Source organism: Podarcis cretensis (assembly GCF_951804945.1).
Source record: "Podarcis cretensis genome assembly, chromosome: 16".
Classification (NCBI taxonomy): domain Eukaryota; kingdom Metazoa; phylum Chordata; class Lepidosauria; order Squamata; family Lacertidae; genus Podarcis; species Podarcis cretensis.
In genome coordinates this window covers 12,663,782-12,684,850 of record NC_137186.1, presented here as the reverse complement: position 1 = coordinate 12,684,850, position 21,069 = coordinate 12,663,782, and the positions used below count along the sequence as shown (strand labels likewise).

Genomic DNA, 21,069 nt, shown 5'->3' with positions numbered 1-21,069 from the left:
GTTTAATCCCAGATGAGGATTGAGATGGGAGATTAGCAGAGAGCTGTAGGGCCTGTCAGAGAAGGGATTTGCCTTAGAAGACTGTCTGGGCTAAGAGCGGAAAGGCAGTGCCGTTTCCACCATCCTCTTGCATGAGATAACTGAATTTTTTTAGGGCCCACAACAACATGGCAGGGATGAAACTGGTAAAAGTGAGGACTTATTTCCATTGAAATGAAAAGTTAAACTGAGCCTCCAAGTGTTTTTCCAGTGTTGAAGCCCGAGTCGTTACACTGGGAGGACAAGTCTCTGAAAAGCACAGGTGTTTTTTAACTGTGAACATACTGAGTCTATGAGAGCCTCCCTGATACTTTCTATCCTGTCCTCAGCAAGTACCAGTGGATAATTCAAGGACAAAAAGCTAATTCTCTCACTTTATCTGTGTGTCTTATCTAAGAAGTGAGTGATGTTCTCTTCCCTGCATCTGCAAAATTTAGAAGGGCCATTCCAGGTTTCCCTGCCTACCAGTTCCAGAAGGGAAAAAGCAGGGGGAGGGGCATAACCTATGTAGGTCCAGGCTATCCACTCTTAACACAAGGCAATAAAGTGAAACCCTTCGTCCCTGTAAGGAGCAACACACATGCACCAAGTTTTCCCCAAACAAGCTCCCTCACACGCAAAAGGAAAAAAAGAGAGGAGAGGAAGGTGTGAAGAAAACAGCATTTATTTATTTTGTTGCTATAAGAACCAGTAAGAGGTTGACTTAAAAAAACCTGACTTTTTTTCCTCTCCAAACCATGTACAAAAAATGGGCTTGTCAAAGGCTTGAGGGGAGGGGCAAGAGTAGCCATGTTTACAGACAGCTGGGGCTGCCCCTCTTTTCCCAGATACATGGGTATTTGGAACCAGAGGGCAACTTTAAAAAAAAAAGGGGGGGAGAGACATAGAGACAAAAAAGAAGAAGGAAAAACAGCTGCAGGGGTGGAATGGAAGTCACTCTGAAAGGGGTTCTGTATTTCCCCAAGTCCATGCCATCCCTACAGTCTTCTCCACCCTGACCCCCAAACACACACACACAGAAGAGGGCACAACTTGCATTTACAGTGCTGCCATGGGGAGGGGAGGGAAGTGGTCAGCTTTGTGCGCAAGTCTGAATTGTTAGGGGAGGGTTAAAAAAAGGAAGGGAAAACGTGGAAATTAAAAAATACATATATATATAAAAAGGGGGGAAATGAAGGGTGTCCAGTATCCAACTTTGCGGGGGGGGGGGGGAGGGAAAGAGATGCCCCCCTCCCGCCTGCCCAATCCCAGCAAACGCTTGGCAACTGGAGCTCTGAAGTTCTCTCTGCCAGACAGGCCTTGGAGGCGGGAAAGGGGTGTTGGTGTCGGGTGAGATGGCTACAAGGATCCTAGAGGGGGCGCCAGAGAAGTGACAGCACTCAGTCTTCCAGGATGATGGGTTCGCTGGTGCTGGCAGGATGGGCTGGGGGTACGGGTACCAGAGGAGCCGCCACAGGCCGGAGGGGCAGCACCGACTTCACCTTGAGCGGCAGGTTGGGCCGGCGGGCAGCACGGCGCATCTCCAAGTGGCTCAGGGCCTTGCGGAGCGCCCTGGGGGAAGGAAAGCAGAAGAGGCGCAGGGCGTCAGGGGCACAAGCACTGCAGAGCCTAACCAAAGAGGACAGGCTGTATGTGGTGCATGCAGCGCCTCAGAAGATGATGGAAGACGCAGTGAGCAGCCTGGCAGGGCAGCGCCAGAATCAACCCCTACACCTGGCCGGCCCAGTTTTTGTGGGGCCCATAAACAATATTTTATTTCAACCCATCCCAGCACCTACTGCCGCTTGTATTTTTTAAACTCCCTTTCCCTCCAACTACAGCTCTGGCCTGAGATTGGGATTGTCTCTAAATAGCATCAGACAGGGTTTATAAAACCTTGTTGCCAGTGCCAAAGCTACACAACTTGTAGCATCTGCCATTTCTGAAAACAAAACCTTTTTTTAAAAAAGGGAAAGATTGTGCCTTGGGCACAAACAATTATGAGGCATAGGTTGTTGCTTCTGTGACAGAAGCTGTGTATGATGGCTAGGAGGGACATACTTCCACATGCCTGGGTTTCTGAACTTCTTTGCATCCATTTTAAAATGTAGAAGGGCCATTTTCTAGACCTTGTTGGTGCAATGGGGAACAGCAGAAGCACACACTGGGCCTCGTGCATAGTTCCTTCTGAGCTTTTGGCACCTGACACTCTTATCTAAAATCTCCAGAATTTAATGAAAACCCAAAAATATGTAACAAACAAATCAAGTAAAATCTACATTTCTTTGCACATTAATCACACCCTGTTTGTGGCAGAAAGGTGGAGGAGAGAGAGAATCCACTATTGTGCAACAACCTGACTAAAATTTCCCAGGTGAATTACAGGCTGGGTTGCTACCTCTTGCCCTAGGGCCCTTGACCGTCTGGAAGAGTGGAGCATCTCTCTGCGCCCAGAGTTCTTGCAGAAAAGAGGGGTGGTTAAGTGGGTAAATGTCCCAAGGACATTATGTAGCACACAGCAATAGCTGTCAGGACTTGCGGGGAGGGAAGGGAATTCCATTTTTTATTTGTTTGCTCCGGGTAAGAAAACTGGCACCAAACTCCATATCTGAGGCAGGGGCCCTGAACAGAAGAGGCCAGTACCAACCCTGTGCCAGAGAAGGGATAAGCTAAACACCCTGCCCACTGCGCCACCCTTTCCATCGCCTTCCTGCTCACCCCAACTGCATTTTTTTTGGTTTTAAATCCCTTCCCCAGTACCTGGTGTCCTTGGTAGCCACAAAAACGACTGGGTTGGGGGCGTCGGCCGGGTTCAGCTTCTGACGCTTGATGGCAGGCTGAGTGCTCGACCTCATTCCGGAAGTCATGGGCCGCCCGTTGGCCGAGAAGGGGAGCCCGCCCCCTGCCACCTGCACCCAGTCGCACATAGAGCTATCAGCGAGAGGAAACCCCAAAGGCAGTGTCCACCTCTTGCTGGCTCCCGCCCTCCCCCTCCATCCTGAGTCAGTCTCACCCTGCCCCGAAATGGGAGGGGGAGTCTAATGCTGCCTGGCTGGGGGAAACTGGCTACCCATCCTCCCCACCAACTGCAGAGAGGAACTTAGAGAGAGAGAGAGAGAGAGAGAGAGAGAGAGAGAGAGAGAGAGAGAGAGATGTAGGCCCAGAAAGAACAAAGACCCCCCAGAAACAACATATTCCTTCTCTCCCAAACAGAAAAAGAAAAAGGAGTTATGGGAAATTTAAGTAGCATCAGCCACAGTGAACAATAACCATTTTGCAGTTTGTTTTTAAAAAATATTATTTACCTTTTCTGCCCCTTTTAGGGTTTCAAATGTGTGGGTCTCCCCCTCCCACAAGCACACAAAATAAACTTTCAGAACTGTAAGGTGGTACCCACCCAAGCTCCACTTAGAGAAGGCTCACTGATTTCAATGGAACCAATTTGGTTGTGTTCATTCATTTAAACAAGTGCACTCTGAGTGGGGTTAACATCGGATGCAATCCTTTGACACTCTCTACTATGCCTGCTGCTATTACACCCCTTCTCCCTGCCCAAGGTCTCCATAACATCGCACTCAATCACACCCAAATGCTACCGCCGCCCTTCGATGCCCACCTTCCAGAGCCCAGCGGCACTCACACTCTCGTACGCCCGCTTGCCCACGATGCCAGCCAAGCCTCGGTTCGGGGTCAGCTGGTTTCTGTTGATGGGCGTCTTGGTGCCTCGGGGGGTTTTTGGTTTCAGGGGAGCCTGTGCAGCTGGAAGAACAAGAGCATTGTCTTAGGTGGGTAACTGCTGAAGAGAAACACAGGCTTTCCCCTAGTAGTCTTGCTTCCCATTTTTTGGAGGTATGTTTTTTTTATAAACATCTGATGTTTTTGGAAGGAGAAACTAGCTTGTTTGGGCCAAAGCTTCCTCTCTCCCCTATTCCAAGACACCAGACTGACATCATAAGAACCCAAGAGTCTGGTTGCTGGATCAGGCCAATGGCCCATTTAGTCCAGCATCCTGCTTTCACAGTGGGCAACCAAATGCCCATAAGGAAGCCCACAAGCGGAAGCTGAGTGCAATAGCAACTCTCCCCACTTGCAATTCCCAGCAACCAATATTCAGGGTTGTGGACTGGTCGGTGGGGGTGTAAGCAATTCCTTAAGCAATTCCCATGATTTGGAATTCACAGCAAGTCAGGATTGTCTGCAAATCATGGTTTGGAGGAAATCCCAGTTAATCCCAGTCATATTTTTGCTTGATTTGAACATCACAGCAAAACCATAAAAGGGAGAGGGGAATTCATACGTGAGAAAGGAGTGCACAAACCTGTGGCAATAACTGCGATTTGGAGATCAGGCCAACGTCAAGAGATATGAGACATAAGCCCGCCCCCGTCTCCTTACCTAGCTCTTTGACAATGGTTGCCAGCGGAAGCCGCACCAGAGGGTGAATTTTGAGGGGCGTCTTTGCAGCCTTGGGAAGCCGGATAGAGCCTAGAGGGGAGAGCAAACAACAGGAATGAGATCCGCCAGCTCCTCTGTTGTTCCAAGCAGCCCTTCTCCACCACACACACAAAACATACACTCTGCCTTGATGGCATTGGCGTTGATGGGTGCGTATGGACGACGGGCAGCCCGACGCGGCTGCAGGATGTCCCGGCACATGCGGCGTGCAATGCGGGTCAGCTTGGTGGTCTGCAGCAGGAAGGTCTGCCGGTTCTTGGCTAGAAGCTTGGCCCGGTTGGCGCTGGTCGTGTAGGGAGAGAGGCTCTGGGCTTCTGGCCGAGACATGTGGCCTCGGGAGTGTGGCTCCTGGAAAACGGGAGAAGGGGGCAATATAGTGAGGTCCCCGCTCAGCTTGCAAAGTGGATGCCCCCCCCAAAAGTAAAGGGAATAGGAAAGAACCAGCATGTGGCAAGATGCCAGCTACGTCAATGACAACATAACAAAAAGAGGCCAGCACTGTACCACCTGCCAATGTGGTATCAAAATCTAAAAAGCCAACCATTTGTTCCTGGGCAAAGCTGCTTTCATGAAGCGATAAGAACGATGTGGCCAGGAAATCCTCTGAGCAAAGTCCCCTTCACTGTTAAATTTGCTGCTGCTAGTAGCCATTACAGGTAGAACCCAGAAGAATATAGCAATTTTAGAGGCTTCGGTGAAGACAGCAAATGCTATACTTCAGGTTCAAATCAGGGACTAGCGATTCTACAGCAGGCTTTACCGTGACACTGCGGGCTGCTCCCTCGAGCTGTGTCGGGGTCTTCAGGCCCCCGTATTTCTTCCAGTAGATCCAACAGGAGGCACACAGGCGGCACTGCATGTTGGGGGGACCCCAAGCATACCACTGTGCTGACTGGGTGGCTGTGGGGCAAAAGGGAGGCAGAGCGGTCATGGACTCAGACAGGTGAAACCCTAGATCAGGGGTCTGCAACCCGCGGCTCCGGAGCTGCATGTGGCTCTTTTACACCTTTGCCACGGCTCCGGGGCGGATACTAGTGAGGGGAGGAGGCGCATTTTGCGCCCCGACACTCCCCACTGTGGCGGGCGCTGTGCTGGCTGTGACATCACATGGGGGCGGTGCGTGCGTTAGTCACGCACCGTCCCGACGTCACCTTCCCGCCCGCCCGCTACATTGTAAGGGATGTATGCTGGTCACTGCATTGAAAGGGGGCATGTACGCTGGTCACTGTTTTGAAGGGGAGTGAAGAACACACACACAAAAAAAGGTAACTTGCTAATTTAATGTTTATTTCTATGAGGAGTAGTTCTGAGGGGTCAAACAAAGAAATAATAAAAAAGTGACAAAAAAGTTATTTTTATAATGATGAGTTTTGCGGCTCCCAGTTTTTTTTCCTTCGGAAACGGATCCAAGTGGCTCTTTTTGTCTTAAAGGTTGCAGACCCCTGCCCTAGATCCTCTCTCTCTCTCCCCCCACCCCAGGTTCAGAGGCAAATAACTCAGGTGGGTGAGCCAACACAGAGCCCACCCACACTGGGTAAAACACTGCAACGCTGTTGTCAGAGTTACCACTGATGAACAGAAACCAGTTTGCACTGTGCTTGTGCCATTTCCCTGTCCTCAGATATACAATGTGCCCCCCCCCCGCAGGTACTCACTGTGACAGCTCTCGCAGGTCAGCCCCTTCTGGAAGCCAGCCCCGTTCATGCCAGGCTTGGAGCCCACAGAGATGATTTGGTTTGGATTGGGTTTTGTGCTGGGTGGTGTGGAAGGGATGGGGGAAGAAGACAAATGCTGTTAAAGAGGCCAGGCTGAACTCTGGACGCATCTGTCCCTGCTGGTCCCTGAGGTGGGTGGGGAATACTCACTAGGTGGGGATGTACACCTGCTTCAGCTTGCTGTCAGCTTCTGCTGCTTTCAACCTTTTCTGTAAGGAAAAGAAGCAAGTGGGAAGGTCAAGACGTGCTGCCTTTCACGGGGTCTCTGCCTGAGTCCCACGTTATCAAGGCCACTTGGTTGGGGGGGTGGTCCACAGGCAGGTGCAGCCTCTGGGCAAGGAACAGGACTCTCCCACCCTGGCCATGGTCCCTTCCCCCCCCTCGCTGCCAAACCCCAAAAGCTCTGCAGAAATCAGTTCACCCACTTGCTGGATGTATCGGTCCGTGGTTTTCCACATGTAGTAGAACTGCACAATGCTGGCAAGGGACTTCCACGGGAGCTGCAAGAAAGACAAGACTTCAAGGGAATGCACAGTTACTGGCCCAACCCACCAGTTTTGGGGGGGGGGAGCCGGCATTTGACCCTGGGCAGCCCTCCAGTTGGTGGGGACGAATTACAGTTAGGGAAGCAGTTGGAATCTGGAAGAGAAGGAACTCTGCACACCAAGTTTTCAACCTTTCAGAGTCCACAGCTCCCTTGACCAACTGCATTCTTTCTGCGGCTCCCCTTCAGCTGCCTGTGCGCAGTGTAGCCCCCTCCAAGGTGGAGGCGGGGCTTGGGAACTACATTTCCTGTGAGGTGCGCTTCGTAGGTATTGCTATCCTTGCTTTTGCCACGCGTGGCCATTTCTATCAATCTTATACACGCAATCTAATCTATCTATTAAAAGGAGGTAGGAAGGGAGAAGGGACAGAGGCTGGCGCTGCCCATGGCTTCCCAAACCATCATCCAAGGCGTCTCAGGGTGCCACGGCACATCAGTACACAATACCAGTTTTACAAGCATCCCAAAGACTGAGTTCTGGGGCAAATTAGAAACTGGGTCTGTCTGCTTATCAGGAGGAGAAATTGATTATGTCCCTTTTCCAAGAGTGGGGGAGAAGACACCCTTCCCAGTTTGGGGGGAAACGGAAAGGGAGGGGGTAAAAAGTAGAGCCACAGGAGACTCTGACAATTATTTTCCATCATAGACCCAACTCACAAAGTCCTGCCGGATGTCATTGAAATCTTTGCCATATTTCTCCAGGGCCTCCTCAAAGAGCATGGCTTCGGAAGCTGACCACTCCTCCATCTCGTCCCTGCACAGCACAGGACCTCCTTGGGGCACCAGTGTTGACATAGCCTTGGCCAGGTCGTAGCCATTCCGCTGCAATGTATCCATTGCATGGAACTGCCAAGACAGAAGGGGACAGAAGAGATAGAGAACAGGAGGCAGTTGTGCGACTTGGGATTGTGCAGTCTGCTGAATGTAGTATGGGGTCAGAACTTAGGTTTCCTCAGAATCTCAGACCCTCACATCAGCTCAAGGAAACTTAGCTGTAAGAGTTGGACGCAAAGTTTGAATTGAGAAACCATGATTTGCAATCGGCTAGCAAACCAGACCATGGTTTGTTAAGCAGATTGTGCTATAGTTTGGTGCCATGTCTGAATCAACAAATCTGAATTGTAGCCACTGCTCTGCCTCTGGAGGCCTCTGCAGACTGCTGAGCAGATTGGGGCCGGGGCCAGGGAGCAGGCAAGCAGCCTCACAACCATGGCTTGCTCCTTCTAAGTAAGGAAGCTCAAAGATCAGTTGATTCCAGTGGTAAACTATGGTTAATATATGCTTTTGTGTGGTGTTTGAATTGAGTTCCTAGTCCTTATGGTTGCAAACACAAGCTTGAAAACAATGCTAGAGGGGTGTTTGAATATGGATCCAAATGTCAGTAGAAGACTTCCTTGTCTCTCACCTGTCTTAACTGAATAAATTATACCAAGCTGTTTTGTTTTTTGTTTAAACAGACAGTTTTGTGAAAATAAGTGAATTGGCATGGTTTTAAATTAGCATTTTGCAAATCTCGGGGTTGTATCCAACAGAGCAGACCTACTGTAACTGATGGATCCAAGTTAGTAACACCTAGTAACTTCCATGGATTGGAGTAGAACTGACAATGGATTCAACCCTTGGCTCTTCCCGACCTAGGGCTTGGGTGCTGTTTTTTTACCTATACGTAATATACAGCACTGCCCCACCCGTCATTCCCCACCCACAGCTATTGCCCTTCTCTCCCCCTCACCAGCGTGATGTCACGGGAGGCGGCAGCTGCGCTCATGTGAAGGCTGGGCTGCCGGATGGAACTGCTGCAGTCAAGGGCACGAGCAAAGGTGCCAACAGCCCTGGCATTGAAGGAAGAAAAGGGAGGGTTAATGACCCGCAGGAGCTGGAGCTAGACTGGCAAGAGGAGCCACAACACCCCCCAGCCGGATCTCACCTAGCCACCACAAGGAACTGGTCAATCTGCCGGTCAGTAAGAGGGTTGTCAGGGTCCCACACCTTCATTTCCATCTTCTGCTGGTTTCGATTGTCTGATTCTCCTGAGGGAGAATGAGAAAGGGGTTGTCAATGCACAGACCACCATGATCCCACCAACCGAGGGAAGTATTTTTCTTTCTTTCTTTTTGCTCAGTGATCAAGGGGTTGTGTGTGTGTTTTCCTTGCTCACCTTCCGCCAGCCGCTCTGGGATCTCTGCCTGATACTTGCAGCCAACCCGGATTTCACCCTGGTCAGCTAGAAGAGTCTTCTGAACTGGGTCGAAGACCAGCGAATAAAAAAAACAATCCTGGGAGGAAAAAGGGACATGGCAAGTTAAAAGGAGGTACCCTTAAAACCCTCAGTCTCTTCAGTTTCTGGCGGTAGGAGGATGTCTTCACTCCTTCTGCAACACCTAAAGAGAACAGAAGTGGGGGGCTGCCTTCCCTACTGTTCTGTTTGATGGAGCTGAGGGATGATACTCTCTTATCCCAAGTCCAGAACGCTGGGACTCTGCAAGAAGCCATCTTTTTACAAGAAGATTCCGTTTCACGCAACCTGCCTTACCTCTTTATCCAGGTACTGGCTGAGGATGTCTGTCTCGTTGAGCAGCGTAACACTGCATTTCCCCCTGCAAAGAAAAACAGAACCTGCGTCTAGCCTAGCAGCTCTCTCAACTGTGTGTGCATGGTTGTTTGATTTTTTTTATTAATAGTGTTATACAAATATAGTGATATATAACAATTGTCTCCAGCCCCTCCTCACCGTATGTGGGTAGCGGGCAGAGACTCAAACTGGCGTGAAAGGAAGAGTTCCCGGTGTTTTAGCTGGTGCCGCTGCTGTTCGGACACTGAAGGCTGTTTGGACTCTTCTTCAAATTCTCCTGTTTTGGGGTGAAAAAGGCAGAAGGTAACGATGTTCACTTCCAGGAATTCCATCTCCCCCAGAAACTGCAAAATGTGGCTCCTTTGACTTAGCCAGCAATTATCCCAAATCAATATGGAGACTACTCAAAAGGCTAAAATCAGGTTTTTCAAAATACATAAAAACCGGATTGCTGGATCAAATCAAGGGCCCATCCAACCCAACACTCTGCTTCCAATGGCAACCAGTTAGACATATATGGAAACTCACATGCAGTGCAGAAATGCAATGGCCCCTCTCCTGTTTCTCTCTAATGTCTGAGAGCCAGGGTGCCAATAGTTAAAACACAGGACTTGGAGAGTGTGGGTTTTAATATTTGCTTGTCACAATGTTCATTGGGTGGCCTCTCGTTCCATCACACATTCACACCCAAAGCCTAAAATCACAGCACTGTTGTGAGTTTAAAATGGGGTTTGCCTCCCTGAACTCCCTGGAGGAAGGCTTGGATCCAATGGTGATAAATTAAATTCAAACAGGTATACTGCCTTTGAACATGGAGGTTCTATTCTTAGTATTATGCTTAGTTAATACACCTATCCTCCCTCTATGAGTCCACCAGGCTGTAGAACAAAGAGAGAAAAGAGAAGCACTTCTGCCAAGAGACCAGCTGCCTTTAGCTCTCCCACAAAGTCACCTAGCAAGGGTGATGCCATCAGGCTACCCTACATTGTTTCCATCCCAGCTGGTTGTTTTAAGTACTACAGCTTTAAGAACTGGTCCTGAGCTTTCTTTCCACCCCTTGTTAGTCCCCATCCCTTGTTCCTTGTGTCTCATATCTTGCAGATAGTTACCCTGGAGGCAGACATTGTCTTACTGACGACTGAACATCATCACAGGGCAGCTCACAACATAAAAATACAAAATGAGAACACAAAATACATAATAAAACAAAACAAAACTCCCTTCCGACAAACAATAATAAGTTAGGAACCTTTTCTGGTTGAAGAGCAAGGTAAAAAAAAAGAAAGTTGTCTAATCCTCTTTTAAAAGCCACATTGGTTGTAGTCCACCACCACATCCTATGGCAGCGGCTTCCATCGTTTAATTAATTACACATTGCGTGAAAAGCCTTCTGTCTGCCCTGAATCGACTGCCTCACTTTCATTGGGTGTTCCTGAGTTCTAGTACTATGAGAAAGAGATAAATATTTTCCCTCCTCCAATTCTAACATCTATAATGACCCCCGACCCAATCGATTCCCCCCAAAAAACCCCCAACTATTAAAGCACCTCAGATACTCCAACCTTTTGATCATTTCCCAGCATAGATCTAGCCATGTTTACTCAGGAGTCTATTGACTCCAATTGGGCTTACTCCCAAATTAAGCAGAATTAGGATAGCAACCCAAATTTTCCCTTTTTATTAAAAAAAAGGAAAAAAGAGCAGTGCCCTAGTCGCTGCTGTCAGAGGGTCGTCATTTCCGCTCCCCTCTCCAGCAACACAGCATGTGCCTGCATGCCAGTTTCTCTCTCTGTCTACAAACACACACACACACACACACACACACACACACACTCACTCACTCACTCAGCCACCCTCCTGGAAGCAGCCAAGGAGCAGCGTCCACCAAGAGGCGCATTGTTCTCCCAACCCCCTTCTGCTTCTCAGAACTTGGCAGAGTCCCAGGGAGGGACTTGAAGGATGCTTACTCCACCCTCCCCTCCCGGCCCCTGCTTTTTGACTCAGGAAACCCTCTGCAAAGGAAAGGTGGGCCTGTGGATTAGAGGCAGCCTTGAACCAGCCCTCCTTCCTCCTCCTCTGGCCTGATTGGACAGAGTCAAGGTCACAGCCCCTGCTCCAAGAGGCCAGGAAGCCCTAAGCAGTCATGCAAGCTCCTCCCACCCCATCCTACTTCTGTTAACCCTTCAGCAGCTGGCGACTGTGCCAGGATTCAGAGAAGGCTAGGCTTTACAAGGGCCAGAGGCAGATGTCACCTCCTGGCCTTCACCACCAGGATTCAGTTCCGCAAAGACCCTAAAGGCCCCTCTCCAACGGCAGAAAAGCATAAAGGTTCCAAACCTACATGCACCTTATTCTCCTATCGGACCCCTGCCAAAGTTTTTAAGAGAGTCAATGTGTTATGCAAACAGCCAGCAACTAACTGCTCCTCTGTATTTTGGATCTGTGAGCAAGCAGGTGGAGAGAAATAAAGACACCCTCCCCCAAGTCAATCTGCTTAAGTCTCCACTTCTGCCAGAATAGAAAGAAGCTTCCTAGGGCTCTCAGATACAACTGCTCTGGGAAAGAGGGTAGGGCAGCCTTTCACACACTCCTTTCTTGTTTTCTCTTTCTAGGCGGATTCCCTCCTCCTCTTGCTCCAGCCTGAGGGCAACAGCTCCCTATCCACCTCTGTGCCTCTCCTCTCCCCCACAACCTCCTCCAGCACAGCCGGTGTCACCAGAGAGGCTGCCAAAGGCCCATTCCCAGACACACAGCCCACGCGCTACCCAGCCCAACAGACCCGGTGCAACATCTCCCCCCCCGCCCAACCCAAATATACTCCACGGCTACTGGCTCCAAAGAATACGCAAAGCACACCAGGGACCCCACTACTCACGGGCATTGCTGTCGGCTAGGCTGTTGAGGCTACTGGATATATCACGCCGTCGAAACAGGCAGACCACTTTGGCCTCCACATTGCCATTGGCCGTCTGGGGGTAGAAGCAGAGGGGCAACGCTGTTTATTAGTGGGCAGGCAACAGTGGCCTCAAGATCTTGTTCTTATTTATGTAAGGCATTTCTATACCACTTAATCATTAGCCAGTCTAAGTACATAAAAGTAAACACTGAGAATGAAAACTCATCATAAACCTGAACATCAACACTACCTTAAAAATGCCCATTGGAATAAGGAAGTATTTGCCATGCACCTGAAGGGTGCCTATGTAACCTCAAGCGGAAGAAAGCTCCAGAGGCCCGAGACCACAAAACTTATGGCTTCTGAGTCATGGGGACTACCAGGATCCTTTTCAAGTGCCTCACCACACCCAGCAGCTTCCTACTTCACCCCCCATGTTCCCCCAGCTCCCAAATATCCTGGCTTCCTTGGCTACAATAGGTCCAGCACCCCCAAGGCATGCAGCCCAGCACCCCCCTACCCCATCTCTCTGCCTCCCACAACCAGTGCTGTCATTACCTTGTTGAGCTCCTCAATGCGGCGGACGAGGTAGGGGTTACTAGAGGAATTCTCAAAGTAGACATAATCTGTAAGAGGGGCAAAACAAAAGGCAATGAGGGAGTGGAAGCAGCAGCAGCAGCAGCTGGAAAGCAAGAACATATTCTCAGGAGACACTGGCTCCTGAAACAACAATGTAAGTGGATGTTTAACGTTTTTTCCTCCTAGGGTGCTCTGTGGTCTTCCAGATGTTGCTGGATTCCACCTTTCATCAACACTAGCCAGCATGGCCTATGGTCAGGGATCGGAGGAACTGTAGTCTGGAGGGCCACAGATTCCCCAACCCTGCTTTAAATGCTTCATGGATATTATTTAAGCCAAGGCAGGTACACTTCAGGACTGTGGCTGTGTACACACCATACCTTTAAAGCACATTCTGATAACTGCAATTTATTCTGGGTGCTGGGAACTGTAGCTCTGTAATGGATAAACTACAGCTCACAGGATTATTATTTTTGGGGGGAGGTATGTGCTTTGAATGTGCATCAAAGGTAAGTTGTGCAAGCAACCTGTGCTGTTTTTTATTTACACGAGACCTTCAAAGTCCACCAATTAGAAACAGGTGCAAAGCACTGCCAGTGGAGGAGGCATTGGTAATGCTCAGCCCTGGAAGTTGTAAGAAATGACCTCCTACAAGTCCTTTCACATGAAAATTTGCTCCTGGCTTCTCCCCAGGCTTTACTCATTTCAGAAGCCTATTTGAGGGAAGGTGGGGAGCTTTTTTTGTTGCTGGTTTTGTTAAATAATGAAGTGTCAAAGACCCTTGCTGAGCTACTGCAAATCATCCAGAAATCCACCAGGAGGTCTCAATCACCTTCTGTCTGTCCCTGATTGGACCCATCCTGATAGCCCCTCAGTAAAATAGGCCAGAAGGACTATTATCCCTGTTATGCTGTACAGATAAGGGTCTGAGGCTGGGGAGATTGTTTAATACTACCTGGCAAGTTCATGGCCGAGCTGAGATTTGAACTAAAGACTTCCCCATTTATAGCCCATGCTCTTGACACCTCCAGGAGTTGTCATAGATACACCTCAAGAATATATGAAAAGCCTGGCTGGATTACTTCAAAGGCCATTTGCATAAAGTATCCCATTTCCCACAGCAGCCTACAAGAATGCTTCTAAGAAGTCTCTAAGCATGTCACAAAGGCAACCACCTTCCCTTGCAGACTGCCTTTGAACATGGAGGTTCTGTTCATTCACCAAAGCTAGTAGCCATTGCTCAAGCACATACAGTGGTACCTCGGGTTAAGTACTTAATTCGTTCCGGAGGTCCGTTCTTAACCTGAAACTGTTCTTAACCTGAAGCACCACTTTAGCTAATGGGGCCTCCTGCTGCTGTCAAGCTGCCGGAACACGATTTCTGTTCTCATCCTGAAGCAAAGTTCTTAACCCGAGGTACTATTTCTGGGTTAGTGGAGTCTGTAACCTGAAGTGTATGTAACCTGAAGTGTATGTAACCTGAAGCGTATGTAACCTGAGTACTGTGTATAGGAATATTATATCCATCAAACCCATCAAAGTGCCTTAGGAAAAATATGAAGATTTATCTAATCTAGGTCAGCCCATCCCATTTTATCCAGGACAAAGACTATTCAGTACTTCTCCCCTCTGGCCCAGCCTCAAGACTTGCCACCCTGCAGCTCAGCCCCACCCTCCACAGCACCCTCTGTCCATTCCACCAAAAGTCCCACACTCAGAGCTGTGAACCTCCCACTTCTCTGCAGTTATGCTCTGGGTACCCCCATGGAATTTGACAGCAAGATGAAGAGTTCAACATAAGCATCTTTCATTTCCCACTTTTTAAAGCAAGCAGAATTTGAACCTTTAAAAAGGTGAGCCTGAAAGCGCTGGGTGGGGGGAAAAGCCTACTGAAGCTGCAGAAACCAGAATTTTCTAATGGAGGTGTGGTGAAACTTTGGACTTCGTATGTTGCAGAACTACAGCTCCTATCATTTCTGGCCATTGGTCATGCATGCTGGGGCTCATAGGCATTGTAATACAGCAACATCAGGAGGACTAAAGGTTCCTCACATCTATTCTAATAGATAGGGAAGGGACTGGGAACCTTTGGCTCTCCAATGATGCTGTTGGTCACTGAGAATTACAGTGGTACCTTGGAACTCGAATGGCTCCATTCTCAGATGTTTTGGCTCCTTGGAACTCAAACAGTCTTCTGGAATGGATTACATCTGAGTTCCTTGGTACCACTGTATTGGATTTTGTAATCCAGCAGTTTTTGGAGGGACACTGGTTCACCAACCCTCATGAGGGAATGAGGCTTCAGTGCCCTGCTTCTCCCCATCATTAACAGAAGCACTACATGCAAATTTCCCTGATCTGCATATTTCTTACATGCTACAAAAGGCAGGCGGCCTCCACACAGAGATATAGGGTGTTTGTTTTTTGTTAGGTGCAAATCATACCTATCAGTGGCTAAAGCCAGGGAAAGGCTAGAAACCATTCTGTCTAAAGTGTTTCACAACTATATTTGAATCTTTATGACAATCACATAAAAGCAAGCCAATATCACCACTATGGGAATGCTGAAGGCGAAAGCCATCGTGCAGAAGGCCGGCCAGCCACACAATATAAATATATATCATCTCTGATCTCCAGAGTAGCCAAGCCCCAAGCCAGGTGTGGTTGCCAGTCATTTGTCTGACATGTAAGAAAAGGTTTGGTTTTGCCTGTTGCGCTCCCGCAAAGCCTATTTCCACCACTACCAATAAGTTCTTTGTTTTCCTACCAGTACTAGCCACTATAAGCAATACAGTATATGAGTGACTCAGATTCAGCCCACATTAAACAGGAGGTGGTGGAGAAATTAAGAAGCGGGGGGGGGGGGGGAGTCAGGCTTGGAGAGAGAGTCAGGTAACAATGGGAGGGCAAGCAAAGGGTGGATGGCAGCCAACCATTTGGCTGAAGTAGTTAAGTCTTCAGAGAAGGGGCCTAGAAGAGAGGGGAATTGTCACCAGGGAGAGGGAGGATATTCCAGGCCAAGGGAGCCGCAGGGTGGTTAAAGAGATAGATAAGAGTGGGAAGAGGTGACTAAGGGGCCCAACAGCTTGTGAACAGGAGAGTAGGAGGGAATGAGGGCAGCAGGTTTTAAATGCAAGAATGAGAAGCTTGAAGGTGAAAGGAAAAGAAAGGGAGACAGTTGAACATATGCCCATCCAGCCCCTTATTATCTAATCAGACTGCAAGTAGCATGTTTCTCTCTCTCTCCTGTGTGTGTACACGCACATTGAGTGTGTATATGCCATGCTATTTTTCTAGAAAAAATAGGTGCTGGAGCTGACTATGAACTTCTCCCTTGTTCTCTTAGAATGGCAATGGCACCCACCTGAGATGTGCCAGAGCTGAGCTCCAGCTGAAAAAAAGCCTTGTGGGTATGTGTCTTTCCTAGCCCTGTTACCGGAACTTTATGAACCTGGGTCCTTCTGCAAGCAAGCTGTGCCCTCTATCATTGACCTATGGCCCTGTGAGGCTGGGAATTCTGGAGGCACTGATCATGGCAAGGGGGTGGGGATATATTGGAAGAGTGTTCTAAATTGACCAAAGATGAAAAACACTGGGTTGTTTCCAGCTAAGTTGTACTCAGAGCAAACCCAATGAAATAAACGAACATTTGCTAGTCACTGCTATGAAATTAAATAGGTCTACTCTGAGTAGAGGGACGCAGGTGGCGCTGTGGGTTAAAGCCTCAGCGCCTAGGGCTTGCCGATCGAAAGGTCGGCGGTTCGAATCCCTGCGGCAGGGTGCGCTCCCGCTGCTTGGTCCCAGCGCCTGCCAACCTAGCAGTTCGAAAGCACCTCCGGGTGCAAGTAGATAAATAGGGACCGCTTACCAGCGGGAAGGTAAACGGCGTTTCCGTGTGCGGCTCTGGCTCTGGCTCTGGCCAGAGCAGCGATGTCACGCTGGCCACGTGACCCGGAAGTGTCTCCGGACAGCGCTGGCCCCTGGCCTCTTGAGTGAGATGGGCGCACAACCCCAGAGTCTGTCAAGACTGGCCCGTACGGGCAGGGGTACCTTTACCTTTACCTTTTACTCTGAGTAGGAATAACATTGGCTACACCCCTAGTTCAGCACCACAAACCCCAAGGAGATGCCTCCCGGAAGTCTGTAAGCAAGGCACCATAGAAATGGCTCTCTCCAGTGCTTTCCCCTCATCATCTATATTGCTTCTGACTATGGAGGTTCCAGCACCTCACAGACTCTTAAAACCAACTCTCTAGCATCCTGTTCTTAACTCCGCAGACAAACCACTCTCCTTGCCTCCCCTGCCCCCCAGTCTGACAGGCCCAGACTTCTAACTAACCCCAGCTGAAATCCAACAAGACCCTTTGCTCAACTTCTAAGTTGTGCTGCCCCTAAGTGTATTATGCCCTTCCCCATCTGTTTCTTCGCTCCCACTCTCTCCCAGAACCAACCACATCCTCCTCACACCTCCCTGTACAACTAACCAGAACTTGAAATTTCTACCAATACTTAACACCCCCCCAATTTCCCACCAGTGTGGTCTTGTATCACCCACCCACCCCAATCTTTTGGACCTCACTTCTCTACCACCACATCTGAGACTGAAAACAGCTCACCCTCTTCTCACTTGCTGCAGCCAACTGTTTAGCAGGGGAGAGAGGAAATTATCATGTTTCCAACCATACTTTAGTGTCCCCCTCGCAAATTCTTTCACCCAAATTCCAAACTCAAACAAGGGTTGGCCAGACTCTTAAACCGCCACCTCTCCTCAAGTTAAACCTTTTCCCAAAGGCTTTGAATTCTTAAGCCTGCCCCATCCACCACATCAGTAGGAGAGTCCTCCAACCAACTCCTTCATGCCCCCAACTCCCCTGCCCAGCCCCATATCTTATCCCCAGTACCCCAACCTATTCTTTCGCACTGACCTCCAATATGCACACATCCATGTGCATTCACACAAACAAACCCCTTGGGTTTCCAATCTTTGTGCTACTACTTCAAACTAGACCTCTTAACACCTTCCTCCCTACACCTCTTTAATATTCCCCAACCTTCAAATTTCTATTTTTCGCCACCCTGATCCACATGCACTTTTAAGTCCCACCACTACCACTATGCCTGCTACTTCTTAATTTTACCACTTCCAGTATTAGCCCCCCCCCCCCAAATCCTTCCTCCACTCAATTACCTTAAAACAAACTATTTCCAAACGTTATCCCACTATTTGGAACAAACCCTCTTGGTGCCCCCAGTATCCCAAACCTGTTTAGACCCAAGCGTCTCCATGTATTCCTCACCAACCTCAAACTACCCCAAACTATTTTATTCAACAACTCCCCTCCCTGCCCCTTAGGAAAACCCTTTGCCCCACAGCACCCCAATTTAAAGTCAGCCCACCCCCAACCTCCTTCACTAACCCCTTTTCACTTTACCAAAACCACCTCCCTTCAAGTCTCCATCCCACTGCTTGGAACTACCCCCCCCCCCCATTCCTTTCACACACACCCAAACACCCCACATTTCTTTTGCATCCCCCTTATTTCTTCAAACCCTTTTACCCCAAAAACTAGGTAGTTCAGCCAGCCTCCTTGCGCCTCTCAGCAACCCCCCAGATCCACAACCCAGCCCCCACAACTAACTTTATAAACACACACACACACAAAACTCCACCATACTCCCCATGGTGGTTTTTTTTTTAAGCCCCTCCTTTTCACATTACTGTACAAATAAACTTAGTCCCACTTCCTGGGTCCAGCCCCCCTCCCTTTAGCCCCCCTGCCCCCCTCACCTCCTCGGTGAGACAAGGTCCCCTCCCCCAACTCCTCAATGCACCCCGACACCCCCCTCCCCCACCAGCCCTCTCTCTATCTTTAACCCCTGGTGCTGAACCCCTTTAGCCCCCCTCACCTATTAATTTCCCTGCCTCTCCCCTCACATTCCCCCCTCCAGCCAGCAACCCCTCCTCCCCTCGTGTCTCGCCCCTCCCCCATTTTCCCCCCACAGGCAAAAAAAAAAAAAAAGCCTCTCCCCCCACCCCCCTCTCCTTCCTTACCGCCCACCCGGTACATATTGGCCGCCATGACGCCTGTGGGGCGCTTCGACTCCTCCCGGCCCGGCCCGCCGCGGCCCCCTCAGGAACTCCGGGCCCGGCCGCTCTTCATCGCCTCCCGCCGCCGTTGTCGTCTCCCTCTCACGCAGCGAGCGCCGGCGCCGGCCAAGCCTCAAGTCCTTCGGGAACCTCCGGAAAGCCCCCTCGGGAATCTTCGGAAACCCTCGGCTTTTTCCGGTTCTCGCTCGTCGAAAGAACACGCCTTTCCTTACAGCATCTCGGGCTTTTCCGGAAAAGAGGTCGGAAAGAGACGGGGATTTCCCCGGCCAGTTTTCCCCCTCCCCCAATACTACCAACGGATGAATGAGGGCGACGTCTGCTGACCATACCCGGAAATGGACGAGGGCCACTCGTGTTTTCCCGGATAGCTTCGGGTCGTTCCGTAAAACAAACCTTTTCCCCCTATAAGCGGGAGGGAGGACGGGTCTGGACTGCTTTTTAGTGGCAAGAGTTCAGAACGCTCCTTGACGTATTTACGTCATTTCGCAAATTAGGCGCAAGGCCGCGCCGCTCGGCTGTCTTCATTTTCGGTGTCAAGAGATTAACCCTTTCCTCGAGGCCCCTGCTTCTCCTCGAATGTGCTGGCGCTTCTTGATACGCAGAACGCAAAAAACCTATTGGGTGGATGCCGAAGTCTTCTGACTAACTCGAAAGTGTGCCTACGTCCACGTCAGTTTGTCCATTTTATTTATTGCCCCTGGTATATAAGGGATGCAGGTGGCGCTGTGGGTTAAACCACAGAGCCTGTTGTTGTCGTTTAGTCATTTAGTTGTGTCCAGCTCTTCGTGACCCCCTGGACCAGAGCACGCCAGGCACTCCTGTCTTCCACTGCCTCCCACAGCTTGGTCAAACTCATGCTGGTAGCTTCAAGAACACCATCCAACCATCTCGTCCTCTGTCGTCCCCTTCTCCTTGTGCCCTCCATCTTTCCCAACATCAAGGTCTTTTCCAGGGAGTCTTCTCTTCTCATGAGGTGGCCAAAGTATTGGAGCCTCAGCTTCACGATCTGTCCTTCCAGTGAGCACTCAGGGCTGATTTCCTTCAGAATGGATACGTTTGATCTTCTTGCAGTCCATGGGACTCTCAAGAGTCTCCTCCAGCACCATAATTCAAAAGCATCAATTCTTTGGCAATCAGCCTTCTTTATGGCAGGAGTAGACTTGAGTAAATACGGTAAGATACACACGGAAACTGCTAGGTGGGCAGGAGCTGGGACCGAACAATGGGAGCTCACCCCGCTGCGGGGATTCGAACCGCCGACCATACGATCGGCAAGTCCTAGGTACTGAGGTTTTACCCACAGCGCCACCCGCGTCCCCTGTGCTAGGAGATACTTGCTCCATTTACCTCTTAGATTTCAAAACAAAACAAAACAAGTAATCAAGGAGACTACAAAGGACCAGAGGAACTTGGTATAAGATGGCAAATCTCAACTCAGTGTTAATTAAAATATAAAGCCAGATCTTAGATTAGAGAGGTTGGAGTGAGGAGTGATGTAATCGAGAAGCAAAGTAGCAGGCAGAGCACGATGGCTGATGGCTGTTTGAATCCAGGGCTGTAGCTATGGGAGAAGCAAGACCCTATTGTGAACCCCTCCATTGTATATATGTGTAAATAAATCATCTGTCGTTAAAACACCACAGTCTCCACTGTGCCTCATTTCCAAAAGGAAACATGGACCCTGGTTAAAGCGTACTTGGAAACCCTGGAATCTCGCACCGCTCAGAGACTGGGAAAGTGCAACAATAATAAGCAATACTGGTATCTTCCCCGTCTGTTTCAGAAACAACCCAACCATGTGCACACACAGAAACACACTTTTTTCAGCAAAGGAAACATTTCCTGCCCCTCTCTATTTCACAAACATTGAATTTGGCCCAGGCTTCTGTTACAGTTGCCACTTATGGGGCATATGGTCATTGTTCAACTACATGTAGATTTCAAAACTCAGCACTGAAGCTGCACTTTTAAAAAAAAAAGTTATCTTTTCCCCTCGCCTATAAAAATATGTCCCAACACACAGCTGGTGTCACTGGGAGTTGAAATATTATGCTGCAGGTTATCCTGTGTTGTTGGGTAACCATGGTTACCAGCTAGGCCGCAAATTCCTGCTGCAGTCCTTGTCCTTGCGCCCCCATTCACCAAGTCCAGGGTGGAAAAAAAGACACGGAACAGCAGAAC

General features: G+C 49.4%; 1 protein-coding gene across 3 annotated transcripts; it reads right to left on the bottom strand.

Annotated features, from left to right (window-relative positions):
* Positions 1 to 685: 685 nt before the first annotated feature.
* MTA2 (metastasis associated 1 family member 2) lies at positions 686 to 18,999 on the bottom strand. Of its 3 annotated transcripts, none has more exons than XM_079958048.1 (18): positions 18,832 to 18,999; positions 12,759 to 12,826; positions 12,180 to 12,273; positions 9,464 to 9,581; positions 9,266 to 9,329; positions 8,891 to 9,008; positions 8,660 to 8,762; positions 8,465 to 8,564; positions 7,390 to 7,578; positions 6,614 to 6,688; positions 6,339 to 6,397; positions 6,129 to 6,226; positions 5,234 to 5,373; positions 4,593 to 4,821; positions 4,414 to 4,503; positions 3,635 to 3,777; positions 2,779 to 2,927; positions 686 to 1,590 (listed from the first exon to the last, which is right to left on the bottom strand). In XM_079958048.1, exons 1-18 carry the CDS (start codon positions 18,857 to 18,859, stop codon positions 1,419 to 1,421), a joined length of 2,037 nt encoding a protein of 678 aa, XP_079814174.1. In that variant the 5' UTR covers positions 18,860 to 18,999; the 3' UTR covers positions 686 to 1,418. The 3 variants fall into 3 exon arrangements, with proteins under 3 accessions (XP_079814174.1, XP_079814175.1, XP_079814176.1); XM_079958049.1 differs by having other exon boundaries at positions 3,659 to 3,777; positions 18,832 to 18,998; XM_079958050.1 differs by lacking the exon at positions 2,779 to 2,927 and having other exon boundaries at positions 3,659 to 3,777; positions 18,832 to 18,998.
* Positions 19,000 to 21,069: the final 2,070 nt, after the last annotated feature.